Consider the following 14,378-nt stretch of genomic DNA (forward strand, 5'->3'; position numbering starts at 1 on the left):
GAGTTTTAAGGGGGTTTTTTTTTTTTTTTTTTTTTTTTTTTTTTTTTTTTTTTTTTTTTTTTTTTTTTTTAAGTACTGTGTAGCAGGTCTTTCCCCACAAGGTCTCTGGTATAATAGTGTGGGTTACTGTATGAGTGCTGGTTTCTACTTTCTCCTTAGCCTGGCTCTCTTTTTAATGACCTAAAAATGGCTGGTTTCAGTTGCAATGTGCTGTGCTTACGCTCGGCACCTCTGCATTGCCGGCACCAGAGCCATCATTTCCTCACTGCCCATGACTTGCATCAGGCTTCAGCTGATTCCCCCCTCACCCCATGCTTTTTCTTCTCTCCTGATCTGTTACACCATCTTTCCAATATTAAAACGTACTAGTTGGTAACCCAGTTTAAGCAGAGGTGAATCCTTCACGTTGAGGTTTCTCAAGACAGATTGAGGTCCATCCGTGCTGCTTAAAGCCGGCTTTGCAGTGATGCAGGTGGGAGAAAGGTGGTTGGGGTGGAAAAGTGCTCTGCTCCCAGGGGACAGGACCTCTGCGTGGATCTGTGGCTGCTTCTCCACCTTATACCATGTAAGAAATTGAAGCCGATGATGCTCAGAAAGACACATCCCATGTGTTTTCTGCTCTGCCCTCCGCCACGCTGCAAATGCCTTGAACACCCACTCGGTTTCTAGATGCAGTTGATAGATGTGTAGCAAATATTGTGGGTGGCAGAATAGATACCCAGAATTTTCCCAGTTTTGCACAAACAAAATCTGGAGCGTGACAGTCTTTGGACACTCCAAGACCAGAAAAACAGAAATATATTTGTATTTAAATAATGAACAACAACTGATTGCAACTAGGGATGTGAATACGGTCCTTGTACATACTGCACTCAGTATTTATTTATGTTTAACATAAATATAACAGAATTATAGCATCATCTGAGATTTTGTCCATCTAACATAAGCAAATTCCGTTAAACATGAGGGAAGAGACCTTCAACCGTAGGAGCTACCAGACCTGATAAAAGAATTAGTAGGGAAGCTGAATTAACACCCTGGCATACTCCAGATAAGTAACACATCGTTCAGATTAAAAATGTGCACATCCAGAACCCAGCTAAATTTCAGCTCGGAGCAAGTAATCACAGCCTTCCCTAACCCAGATGTCATCCCACGCTTTCAGTGAGATAGAGCTTGCTTCTCCCCTTAAATTACTGCAATGTAGTTTCCCTACTCTTTGCTTTGTTTTGGAGAGGAACCATTTTATTCGTGTTCACTTCTCTTTAATGAGGTGCTTAGGAATTAAATGTAGTTCATAAATACAGGGTGATTTATTCCTGGGTTTTACTGGAAAAGAAGCTTAAGCTTATTTTCTAAAGGAAGCTTTCAGAAGCCCTGTTTTCAAGGATGTTTTGTGAAAGAAGGTAAATGCATCCTATGGTAAGACCAAAATGCATATTGTGAAAGTGTCTTCCTGTAATAATATAAACAGGACAATTAATTATAAGGCTAAAATATTTTTTCCGTGTATTATGAGATAACTGAGGCTGCAATTCTTAATTGTAGGACTATTTTATGCTAAATGGACTTCATGTGAATAATTAGAGGTGTCTGCATGTTGAAGAATAGAGGCCACTAAGTGTTTTGTATTGCTGATTTTCACAGTACGGAAATCAGTGCATTGCTCTCCGGGTAATTACACATGTCACGGGCACGCCTCCAGCGGGCATGGGGCATTTCTGTGGCAGTCAGAGGGATGCAGAACTGGGGAAATGGTCAATACACCTAATCTTAAAGGGTTACATTACATTAATCATTTTCCTACTGGAGTTAAAGTGGTTTACCCTGATTAGCTTAAAAAAAAAAATTGCAGTGGCCAACACTGTTCATAATTTTTCTATTAAAGGGATATAAGTGAAGTAGCTCGACATTATCAAGCACTAGCTGCCCAACTTTTGTAAGAAGACTAAGAACCCTTCCTTTCTAATGTGTTTTAAAAGCACTCCCTTAAACGTGATCACACACATCATCCTTGTTAGAGAAAACTTTCTCGTAATTAAATGCTCGTCAACCCATGAAAGTATTGCCCAGTCATCTCTTTACCTAAAATAATTGCAAACACACATGAACCCCAGTAAAAGCTGAAAAGGGAAAACTTTTCTTAAAGGCATGTCTGGGCAGAGCATCCACCTCATTAGGACTGCTGTCTCTTGTCTTCTTAGTGTGTTATAAGTGGAAAGTATTGGAGGGTGAGGTGAGAGGAGGTGTGTGCAGATGGTGTCAGCATGTTGGTTAATTCAGAAGATACCCAGCTGCCCAAATGCAGTCCTGGTGCAAACCTTCTCCTTGTTTTGCCTGTGGTCAGCTGGGGAGAGGGGGGTGGAGGCAGAGGCTCCGTGCAGGCTCTCCTGATCCATCAGGGCCCAAACCTCCAGGCTGTATTTAGGGGACCGAGGGTGGGTTCTGCATCCTCCATAGGGCCAGCATAGGAATGTTTGCAGCCAAATGGGGGAATCCCCTCCGGAAGTCAAATCCCCGCATATCTCCCACCAGAAGCGCATCACTCAAGAGGCAAATCCTGGTTCTAGGCAAACCTCAGATGTTCACATCTTCCAAGGAAGTTCATTTACAATACAAATTTGATCCCCCGAGTTTTGAATATATGATCATCTCCTTGGCAGCTCTGCTCTGATGAGCAGCGATTCCCTGCATCCTCAGTGTGCCGCTACTGCAGCAAACTTCCACTGATTCTGCACCTATTAATTAGATCTCCAAATGTATAATTTTGGGGACATGAATAATTTTTAAGACGATAAGGAAGTTAATGCCATGCTCCTGCATTGCTTATGATCTTGCCAAATATACCAAAAACCATCTCACTCTGTAAATGACAGGATGACATTTTATCTTTTAAGTGTGTTCAATTGATTGTGAAAACACGCTGCTGGTCTTGAAAGAAAGTGAGCGAATGGAAGCCACTGTTAAAAAGCGAACCTTTATCTTTGGAATTGTTTGAGAGTCCACCATTTCTATTTATGTTTTATTCTAAACATTGGAAAATATGAATGTATTTCCAATACTGCGTGGTAGAAGAACGAAGAATGTTGCATGTGGGCTTCCATAGTGGCAACTGCTGTATCAAAAAATGTACTGTTTTCACCTATTATTTATAGTTACATCTTGGTATTCATATAACTATTTATGTATTGAGATATATATAAGAATACCTATATATTATTTATAGAAGAATAAGTATATTTTTAAAAACTTTTTTCGTCCTTCCCAGTAATGTTTAGGTATTCCCTGAGCCACTTTGCGCTGGAATTAGACTGCAGTTTGATTAGTGCCCATTTCCCCCGAGAATTTTCTCCACATCGTCTTCTGTTTCCACCAGCCATCTCGAAGAGCTCTAACCCAACTGACAGCTGCATGAGTTATTCACACACCATTAATCTCAGACCGCAATAGGGGTTTCAGTGGTGAAACAGTAATTTAGAACAGTAAGTTACATACTGACAAAGGAGAAACACTCTGCTAAAAATTGGAAATCCGGCTGCATACAGTAAATCTACGCTAATACATCTCTTAAGATGCTTTTGATTAGCAACTGGTCTAAATCCAGCTAGTTAAGCTCTTATTTTCGTTTCACTGGGGGTCTGCAGCAGAAGGGATGAAGAGAATGAGAAAGCTCCCAGGTGCGTGCAGGAGAGCCTTTCCTGCTAGCAAAGCCACCGCTGAATGAATGGGCTTGGTCGGAGCCAGTCTGTTCTGCAGACAAAGTCCATTATTTTAAAAGAATCCACTGCCAAGTGACCCAAAGGAGCACTTCCCTTGGTAATATAAAAGCAATGTTTCATCCTTCTTCTTGAGTTTTATTTACTGAATTTTGTAAAGTGCCGTTTCCGCAGGGCTTCAGGCGCAGGTTCGTAAAGCCTCACGTTTAAGGTGTGCACCTCACACATCATTGCAGCTCTGTTTCTCAGATGAGAATGAAACAATTCCAGCCTCTAGAAATGGCCTCAGCACTTCAGCTCTTACAGCAGCCTCAGCCCTTCATCATCGCTTTCGCCAAACAATATTGACTTTCTGCTAAAGAAAGACTTCTTCAGCAAGTAGTTTGGTGTATGACTAAATATTTCAGAACTAGGCTGACGAGCGTGGAGTGGCTCGGATGGAGCCTCCTATTGCTTGTTCAAAGGGGGTGCAGTGCTAACAGGCGGTGCCTGACTTCGGATGATGTTTCAGTAGAGTATGCGACACGAGTTGGCGATCCCTGTCCACTGCAGAACCAACAGCTGCCTTTAAGAAATCACACAAACAGCCTAGTGCACAGTCATCCTTGAGGTCTAATGAAGTGTGCTGGAGGATTTTTGCTGTTGCAGGTTTTAAACCATGTTACGTGCTCCTATTGGGCTGTATCATCCAGGGGGGTGCATGGAAATAGCCGTTCCTTATGGGCACGCTCTGCTCTTGAGGAGCCAAAAATTACTGTGTTCATGGAACTGGGCATTTCTTAGGAATCAGTAAATTCACTAGCTCTAGTTACAGGCATGAAGGGCTGACCCCGAAGACAGTATTCATCTTTTATGGTACCCACCTCTTCTCCTGCTTTGGTTACGACACACTTCTCTGTGGTGTGGCTCTGCCCCTACCTCTGAGCTTCTGTAGCTTCAGGGTACAGAGGAGATCTCTATCTGTCTTCCTATAAACTGTTGCAGTCCAAAATTTGTATCTTTGAAGTCTTTTTAGGTGAAATCAATTGTATTTCTTCTGTCAGCTGCTAACGTCAGTGTTGTGTGTCTCTGTTCCCTTCTCTTGTTTCGTAGGGTGGACAGTGCGGAGAGGGATTGCAGGTCCGCAACCTCACATGTGTAGTGCACGATTCATCTGTTTCTGTTACATCCAAACCAGTAGAAAATGCATTGTGTGGTGAGCTGCCCTTGAAAGAGAGCATCCTGCAGTTACCGTGCTCTGTGCCTTGCCCAGGTAAAGTCTTTGGAAAGTCACGGTGCATTTTTGCCTGTGATAGCCGTCTGAGATGGAGATGCTTCCATAGCTCTGAGCACTGTCAGTCACCGTAGTAAGAATTTGTATTGTTTTTAGAAAATGAGATTCTTACGAAGCAGAAAATCTGAATAATTCATACCACTGGGCGATAAATGGGGTATTTCACTATTACACCTGTTGTATGCTTAGGGTGTCCTTATCCTTCAAGGCTGATTCCTTTTGAAAAACCTGTGATTTATTCTTTCAACATGCAGGTGACTGCCACCTGACAGAGTGGTCAGAGTGGAGCTCCTGTGAGCTCACCTGCATCAATGGCAGGAGCTTCGAGACAACGGGGCGCCAGTCCCGATCCAGGGCATTTATTGTTCAGTCTCCCGAGAACCAGGAGAGCTGCTCCGGACAAGCAATGGAAACGCGACCTTGCTCAGGTAGCGTGGCCACAGCGCTGCTTCCTCCCGTCCAAGAGTTTATTCTGGTTTTGTTGCAAGGTGAAGACTAATTGGTTAACTGGTATTGATGTTGCAGGAGGGAAGTGCTATGACTACCTGTGGAAAACCAGCCTTTGGCGAGACAATGTACGCACAGTGTGGTGTCAGCGCTCAGATGGAATAAATGTCACAGGTATATCCAAAAATTGCCGTGCATGGCTATGAGTGAAAATCTCCATCCAGGTTTTTCTTCTTCTGCATCAGTTGCTCAGAGGGCAGCTGGACAGCCTTCCTAATTCTGCCAGAGTTTCAGTTCAGATTTGTGTGTAGGAAAGACAGATGGGAGCTCACCAGCCTTGCTGTCAGGTCAACATCACACATGTCTTTACGGGAGAGTATTTGGGTGAGTTACCCCTACTGTTGGGTTGGTCACGGGAAGAAATGAGTGTACATGTACTAAAAGGGCTTCCTGGGCTGGCTTGCAGAGCCGTTAGTGCAACCTTCCTGTAACTGTGGAGAACAGAGGAGAACATCACATGTGTAGTAGAGAGCCCAGCTTCTGTACTTCTTCTTCTATTCAATACACAGGAATCTCAAATCACTCAAACTGTGAGATTCCTGTGAAAAAGGGAAATTCATGGTCAGCACTTTGAAGCTCCGCAAGAGACTGGCAAAGGCAGTAGGGCTTGCACATCCGTAGGATCTCTCTCAATATGCACAGGGTGAATGAGGAGAGTAGAAATGAAAATGCAGATGTTCCTATCTAGTTCTATTTATAATGACTAGTTAAGATAATAACAAAAGTTTTGTGTGCAAGGGTTGCCGAGTAGTTAAGAACTCATTAACATGTTTTTATTCCTATAGAAGCACAGACTTCCCCAAGTGAGGATGGGCAAAGGCATTATGTGGATTATGTCTTCTTATGTAGATAAGACATTAATGAGGACACAGAAGATCTGCATCTAATTCCTGATTCTGTCCCCAACTTCCTATGTGGCCTGTGGCAAATTGCTTAAATCTGTGTATCTCTGTTCTCCATTAACAAGATGGGTATGATAATAATTCCCTGCCTTGTTAAGGCAAATTAATTAATGCAATGCCTACAGATATTATGCTAATGTGCTCAATAGACTAGTATTTAACTATATAAAATAAGTAAGCAAGCACTTCTTACGCTCTGGTGTTCCCAGTCAAAAACATTTTAAAACATACCCTTGAAGGCACTCAGTCATTTCTTTTACAGGAGGGTGTACTCTTCGGACGAAACCTGCAGACGTTCAGCACTGCAGCCCAGCGTGCAGAAAGCCATTCTCCTACTGCACACAGGTAATTGCTCGCTGCAGAGTATGGTTGAGAAATTAACACCGCAAAATCTGTTCAATTAGCTCCTGTATCTTAACTGCATTCCAGGACCTAGAAAATAGTTTAGTGTGTCCATGGTACCACCTCGAGGAAGTTGTGGGAATTTCAGCCTGAAAGGAAACCATAAACCTGCACAGACGAGTGATGGAGTGTTTATGTGGTGTTACTATTTGGGGTTTGTTCTGTGGAGGAGTTTTGGAACCTCTTGGTTTCATTTTCATTGAATGCTATTGTACTGTCCCATAGAAAATGGACTGTAAACTTCTGTAAGAGAGGAGATGAAAGACTATGTCCTCTCCTGCTCCTCCATGGACACAGAAAGCCCCTGTGAGCATAGGGAAGAGCACACAATCCCACCATCCCCACACTGCCTTCTGAAGCAAAACCTGGAAGTGACCTTTTTTCCTGAAATTCTGAGCACCTGCAACACCTGCTGAATCTTTGAGCCACCGCCACTCCTTTGCCTCTGAGCAAACGTGAGCCCAGAGGTTACGACTGTCCCTTCTTGCAGTACCGAACTCCCGAGTAAGAGCTTCCCAAAATGCCTTATCTGTGTCAATACTGGGACGGAGAATACAAACAAGGACCCTTAAAGTAGCCAGGAGCAGCTGGAGTTTAGATATTTATATTTTGAAAATAGCCTCCACAGCCCTCAGCTTCAGATGAGTGTCTGGTGGGAGGAATTACCATTGGAAACTAGCTCATGGGCAACTGGATGTGCCTGAGAGGGTGGTCATGAGAGTGCTCAGAGCCTATGGGAACGTAAAAATGATGGGTAAGCATGATTTCATTACCTGTAAAAACTCTTGAGACTCCACCTTTTCTCCAAAAAAGCTCAGGATCATGTCTGTCAGCAAGTGGGGAATGTTGTGGCAACAAAGCTGATGTCAAGAGTTAAATTCTTGTCACAGAGATTGTAAATCAGTCACCTGTTTGGGTTGTAACGAGGGTATCAGACCCTCAGACAGGCATTGTAATTATAAGGTAATTAGCAAAGGAAAACAATCTAAAGAAGCTGTTTTAAAGTAGAAATCCAGAAAATGGAGTATCTGTTTAGCAAACCACAGACTTCTAAGAAACCTCTTGAAGAAACTGCTTAGACTGATCCAGGGCAGTGAATATTTGGCCGTAAGAAAGCTGGCTTCATTTTAGATAACCCTGTGAAATTCCAGAGTGGAAATACATCGGGAGGGTTTGGGTCTTACATGGGATTGTTTCTTGTTCGTCTGTTCTAATGCCCAGCAGGGTTAGTGGGAAAATTTTTTGACAAAGGAGTTTGGATCGAGCCACGGATGCCTGTTGTTAAGCCTGTTAGGATGAAAATGTTTGTATGTTGGGCTTCTCTGTAATTACTGACTCTTTTTCAGCTAAATCTTCAAATATATTTTGGTTTTTTGAACCAAAATAGGTTTGTGGGCACCGATTCGTGGCTTGCTTGGCTTGGTGGTGGTGAAGTTGCATGTGCCAGATATACCTTCATAGTCTGCTACAATTTGCACTGTTCTGCGAGAGGACACTGTTTGGTTTAATACTGAATTCCCTTTTATCGCCTAGAGAGGAGTCTGCGGTTGTGAGCGAGGATATACAGAAATAATGAGATCAAATGGCGTCCTGGATTACTGCATGAAGGTACCAGGTTTAGAAGATAAGAAAGCTGATGTTAAGACCATTGCTGGAAAAAATAAACCTGTCAACTCAAAAATGCATGACATTTTCAAAGGATGGTCTATTCAACCTTTTAATCCAGGTGAAAAACTTAAATATGAATGGAATAAATTGTCCTTACAACGTTTCTGTAGAAGAAAGGTACAAGCTTTGTAGATCATAACATCAGAGATTGTGTCTGGGAGCTGCAGAGCAGCCTCCCAGTTTCTCACTCGCATGCCGTCTTTCATTCCTTTGTGCCTACACAGAGTAATCACAATCTCTTATGTTCAGAGATAGCAAAGGCAGGATGAAGCAATAATATTTTGCAAAAATATACTCATATGTGATTTCGGGAGATGCTTAGAACTATTATCTGATGGTGTTTCCAGAAGTAATATGTTTGGACCAGGAAAGATACTGATCACTAGTGCTTCAGAAGATTCAGAGCAGAAAGTACTTAAGATTTCATTAAAGAAAACATTCGTTGTGTCTTGCCGTATTTCAAAAGTATATGGAAAAAAAAAAAAACAAAACAGGGTAGAAAATGTAGAGTTTAAAGTGTTGAAGTTAAGACATTAAGAAATGCCCCACAAAAAGCAGGCAAGGTGCTGCGCCCAAGCAGTGCATCCCAAGCGGATCTTCGACTTCCACACCATAAAATGCTTCCCAGTTGGAACCACATGCTGGACGTGCCCAGACAGGTCCACAGGACTGGTGCTGTAGCTGTAATAGCTGATTACCATTTTGACTGTTATTTTTCAGGACCAATTTATTAAAAATAAATTTCTAAAATGCAAATGGGACTTTAAAATGGGAGACAAAGGTGTCAGGTGCATCAAGTCTTACTTAAATGTGTTAGTTCTCCCCATCTTCTAAAGCACTGGCAGCGCAGTCTTCCCCCCCTTCTGTTACCTGGCATTGCATTTGTTTCCTATTAGTTTGTAATGAACGCGAGACTTCAGAAAACATGTAACGAAAGGTTCTGCTAGGGGATTCGGGGAGCCATAATTCTGTCTGATATATGTGATCACACTTTGAATGTTACATTTACATATTTGATTTGCATACAGTAGTTAACCTTTGCATTGACAGTCTCCGAGCTCATAGAGCTCAGTCCAAAGCCTTTTAAAGTCGGCTGGGTTTCCATCAAACCCATCATCCAGAAGCCCACGCAGTTCACCAGTGGCTTGAGTCACAGGTTTGGGGTTAATTGCCTTTTTGTCAGCATCCGTGGCCCTCTGTAGGCGGTCTCACTTAGGTGTCATCTCTTTAGCTGGTACCTTTACGGGGTTAGAAAAAGGGAGAGCAGTGTAGGTGGATGCTGCAACCCTCTCTTTTTAAATCAGCATTCAAGGCTGCAGCCCTGAAAGCTTCTGGTGGGCTTGACCTCAGCACAGCATCTGCGAGCCAGTTCTCCCCCAGGGACTGCAAGACAGAAACGGGGACTAAGGAGCTTTTACAGAACACGGTGTTATTTAATATTAGGGCAGAAATGTTATAGAAACAATGTATGGGAAAAGAATAAACGTGCTCCATGTGTGCTGAGTGTATCACCAACCCCATGGCATCCTGCAGGTAACTCTTCTGTATGTGTCCTTCAGACCCCAGCTCAAGGCTGGTGCTCTTCAACTCACTCCCCTTTGTCTAACTTCTTGACAAAATATGTAATTGCTCCCCTTAAACAGGCTCTCAGGCTTACTAGTCTGGGGATTTGCAATAATTACTGCTAGCTGAGCCAGAAAACCGCTGTTACCTACCAGTTACGCCCTCAACAGCAGGTCTATGGTGAATGCTGCCTGTATGGATGGCATTTACTGCCCTTCAGTACCATAGTCCTTGACATTTGTGTATGTCTAAGGACTTATATCTGTCAGTAAACGTATACCTGCCTTCCTGCAGTTAATTTGTGATTTTCCTTCCCATTTACAGTTTGGAACATAAATTTTACTATGATTTAATGAGGCTGATGTTTTTGTTCTTTTAAATGCTCTGCAGGAGTGCACAGAACTGATTTGGAATCAGGCTGTGGTTTTCCTTTCTTTACCACACTCTGGGAGGCCAGAGTTCAGGTAAAGAAACTTTCTTCAAGTTGAGAGGCAATTTAAATAGCATTGTTTAAACTGTAGGATGACATGGTCCGATGCCTTTAGGTTGGGATGGAGAACATAGCTGCTTTCATAGCAGACACGGTGGGATGCCTTTTTGTGGCTGTGGCAGTCCCTTTGCAGGGCTGCTAAATGTTTCTTGGCCATCTCCACTTGAGAGGGTGACAAATTTCATACCCAGACTTCAGAAAAAAAAAAAAAAACCCAACCCAGACCTGACAAGAGGAGCTCTTCTCATATGGGAGATAGGCTGTAAGTGTTCTGCGGAAAAGAGAAATCTGTGCGAGAGGTACTCAGCCTTTCCACAGAGCCTGGAGGAAAAAAAAAGAAAGAATGGGATCTGATTAAATATGTTTCCCTTTGAAAAAATTCATCATTCGAACAGAAAATGTGAAAGAGGCTCAGTGATTGTCCTGTGTAGTAACTCCTCGCTCGCATGGCGGAGTTTGAGATGGCCGCTGTCCGACCACGTCCGTGGGCACGATGCGGGCTCCTGTTCCCCCCTCCAATCTGTGTTAGCAGCTCTGTCCATGTGAATCAGCTCAGACCGCTGCCACACGGAAAAAACACCATCGCATCGCCCCACAAGGAAAGCTGTATGGCCAGAATGGAGCAAGAAACAGAAATATTGTGCTTTTAAAAGTTATTATTATTAATGCAAAGCCCGTAATCAAGGACCTGTCCAAATAAAATGTTTTGAGACTTTCTATCGGAAGGAAGTGTTTCAACACACATAAGCTCACGTGTGTGCGAAGGGGTTCCCACAGGGTCACAAAGTGGGTCCCCTGTCGTTCCAACCCAAAAGGCCTTACCTTGTCTGAAAGCCACTCGTGTCTCCCGCTCCTGTGGCCCAGCTAGAAACCTCTTACACAGCTTTGTTCCTCTTTCTATTACAAAGCGCATTCTTGGTTTTATTCTAAGCCGAATTTATTCCCATTTATCGCCCAAGCTCTTTTCAGCTCTAAGTAGCTTGTTCACTCGTGCTCGCTGGTGTCTGCCCCAGCTGACCCCCAAGTATTTGGGGAGAACAATCCCATCCCTTCTCAGTCCTCTTTTCTTTAGGCTGAACGTATCAGGTGTTGGCTGCCTTTCTCTCTGGGTCAGCTCCACATTGAACTTGCCTTTGGCTAAGGAGCCGCTGGGGCTCCCCAGCGAACACTCTGCAATTATCTCGTGCCCCTGCTCCCTTCCACGGGCAGGAACTTGGCTGGGTTGTGTTTCTCGTGCTGCACCATAAGCCCGGGCTCCTCGTAATGAACGGCAGGAGCTCAGCCAGAGAGGAGGTCATGAAATAACGCCGCTTCGGAAAACGGAGACGAAGTGTTCCTTTTTGGTTTTCTCTGAGGAAAATCTACACTCCTGACCAAAGTTGAGATTTTGTCTTTAAAATGATTGATTTTTACAGGGATCTTTTTTTTCTTATAAAAAATGTGGGGTTTATGGATTATTCCCAGGCAGTCCTTGCTGTGTTTCCCATCAGTGATGCTACTAATTTTGCTTGTGTGCTTTCTCTTTACTTAATCTCTTAAAAATTTGTGTTCTTTAAAATAAAATTTTTTATTCTCCCCTTTTCTCTCTCTGTCCTTCCAACAGATGGTAAACTGAAGATGTGGGTATACGGAGTATCAGCTGGCGGGTTCCTCATCATAGTTTTCCTGATTTTTACATCCTACCTGATGTGGTGAGTATGGCATATATTCTGTTCTTAAATAAAAGCTAGGGGGGTTTTATTTCAACAATCCAAAACCTATCACAGTGCTGCAGAGATTCAGTCCTCAAGGCTTTAGGGAGGAGTGGAGCTTGGATTACTGAACTGCCTTCATTTCGCCCCTACCTCAGAGTAATTTAAAACTCTCCGAATTGTAAATGTTAACAGATGTAAACGTGAAGAAGTATGGTGGCCAAGCAGGGAAAGAATTATTTTTGGTTATCAATAGGCACTTATATTTATTCAGACTTCTGCTGGGATTAAAAAGGGCTTTTTATTGTATTTAAAAAAAAAAAAAAAAAAAGATAAAACTGAAAAAAGGCAAGGAGGCTGATTGGATCGAGGGGCTGGCTTCCGCTCAAGGAAGGACTAAAGAGAATAGGGGCATTCAGTTGGAAAATGATGTTTGACGTGGGAATACAATAGACATCTATGAAATCATGAATGGAGTAGAAAAGGGCGCTAGGGAATTTTTATTTCCGACAGTATAAGAAGTAGGAGGCATCTGATGAAATGATCGTTTAAAATAAACAAAAGATTTTATTTTTCACACAGTGCATTATTACCTTGTGAGCTTCCCGCTGCCGGGGACTGTGCACGCCAGGAAGATAAATGGATTCAAAGATGGCATAACAGTTCACGGGAGATTGGGTCTCTGGGTGTTAATTGTGGTTTTCTGGATGTACGCTCCAGCTCAGGAAATCCCTAAATAGGTTTTTGCAGTGAATACATCAGGTGGAAGTATGTCCTGTGTCTAAAGCTGCTGTTGCCAGCCACTGTTAGAAATAGGGTATCGGGCATTCCGAAGCCCTGGTCTACACCAGTGCATCGCTGGTGGTGGGCTGTACTGGTGGGGGGGATGTCTGCCCTCCTCCAAAGCAGTCGTCGCCCCAGGCTGGGCTGGTTTGACCAAGCTGGTGTTGCACTCTCTGGTTTGAGTATTTGGAAAGGCACTGTCTTTGATGTGTCTTGGAGGACACGAAGGGAGTGGTGGCCAGCATCCATGTGTCCTGCAAGGCTGTCCCTGAGGACTACAGAGCTGGCCCAGGCTTTAGGAATGTTGATGGTGCAAGCTGCCCCAAACCCTGTCAGATCAGGGCAGGCAACTGGAGGCTCACAACCGTGACCTTGACAGCATCAATGCCCACTTCCATCCCAAATCACTTTTATTCTCTCTCACTCTTTTATTATTTCTCTCATTCTCTCTCTTCCATTAAAAGCTTAAATAACAGCGTTTGGATGCTGCTTAGGAGTTGCAGCTTCCTTATTTGCCAAGCCATGTAGCTACCATTTCTCTGTGGCTGCACAGTGGAGAATACAGAGAATTTCTTAAATAACATTACATAGTTCTCCATCACTCGAAGGCTGGTGAGGAAGTGTATTTCTTGATAATAATTATTGTTGCTTCAATACTCTGCCAAAGAAAAAATGAGAATATCCCACTCCCAGGCAGTTCAGGTTTCAATTTTTCTGCAAGGTGTTCCTTGTTTTGTCAGCTGTGAGAAGACACGGGAGACAAATACGTTTTATTTCCTCTCCAGATGAAGAGCACAGTTGGGTCCCCGTTTTTGCCAGGCCGCGTGTCCGCACCGCACACGCAATAGCATTCGGGCAGATCCACGTGGTTTTTCTTGGAAGTAGGCACTGTGCTGCAGCATCAACCTAGTTGCAAAATGAAGTAGCCAGCGTGGGAAGATGATTTTTTTTGTTGAAGTTTGGGTTTTGATGACATTTCTGAGCTTATTACAGGTTATAATTTTGTCTCCTGACATACTTTTCTTGCAGCAAAAGAACAAAGCAGCATCAAAGCACTCCTCCGCAGCAGAAGCCTCTGACCTTAGCCTATGATGGAGACATTGATATGTAACGTAACAAAGAAATCCAAATGTAGACATCAACTGCCTTAACTGCTTTCTTTTTTGGAACTCTCTGACTTCTCAGTTTTTTGAGGAATCTCCTGATATGTAATATGCCAGGCAGAACAGAAGTATTGGAAGCTTAAAATTTTGCCACCTCTTTATTAAAAAAAAAAAAAAAAAAAAAGGAGTCAAAGACTTGCATCTTGTGAAACTTTTCTGCAGAGAGCGGAAAATACATCTCTTCCTGTTGAGCAATGGGAATAAAAAAAAAAAAAAAAGA

General features: G+C 43.1%; 1 protein-coding gene across 1 annotated transcript in view; it reads left to right on the top strand.

Annotated features, from left to right (window-relative positions):
* The window catches only part of THSD7B (thrombospondin type 1 domain containing 7B), a 271,160-nt gene extending 257,054 nt beyond the window's left edge, over positions 1–14,106 (top strand). Inside the window, exons 21-27 of the mRNA XM_009642486.1 lie at positions 4,809–4,968; positions 5,244–5,417; positions 5,515–5,610; positions 6,661–6,743; positions 8,334–8,526; positions 12,125–12,212; positions 14,025–14,106. Of these exons, the coding sequence (XP_009640781.1) occupies positions 4,809–4,968; positions 5,244–5,417; positions 5,515–5,610; positions 6,661–6,743; positions 8,334–8,526; positions 12,125–12,212; positions 14,025–14,106 (876 nt within the window). The remainder of the gene's footprint in view (positions 1–4,808; positions 4,969–5,243; positions 5,418–5,514; positions 5,611–6,660; positions 6,744–8,333; positions 8,527–12,124; positions 12,213–14,024) is intronic.
* The last annotated feature ends 272 nt before the right edge of the window (positions 14,107–14,378 follow it).

The sequence above is a fragment of the Egretta garzetta genome, unplaced genomic scaffold (genome assembly GCF_000687185.1).
Source record: "Egretta garzetta isolate BGI_Z169 unplaced genomic scaffold, ASM68718v1 scaffold197, whole genome shotgun sequence".
NCBI lineage: Eukaryota > Metazoa > Chordata > Aves > Pelecaniformes > Ardeidae > Egretta > Egretta garzetta.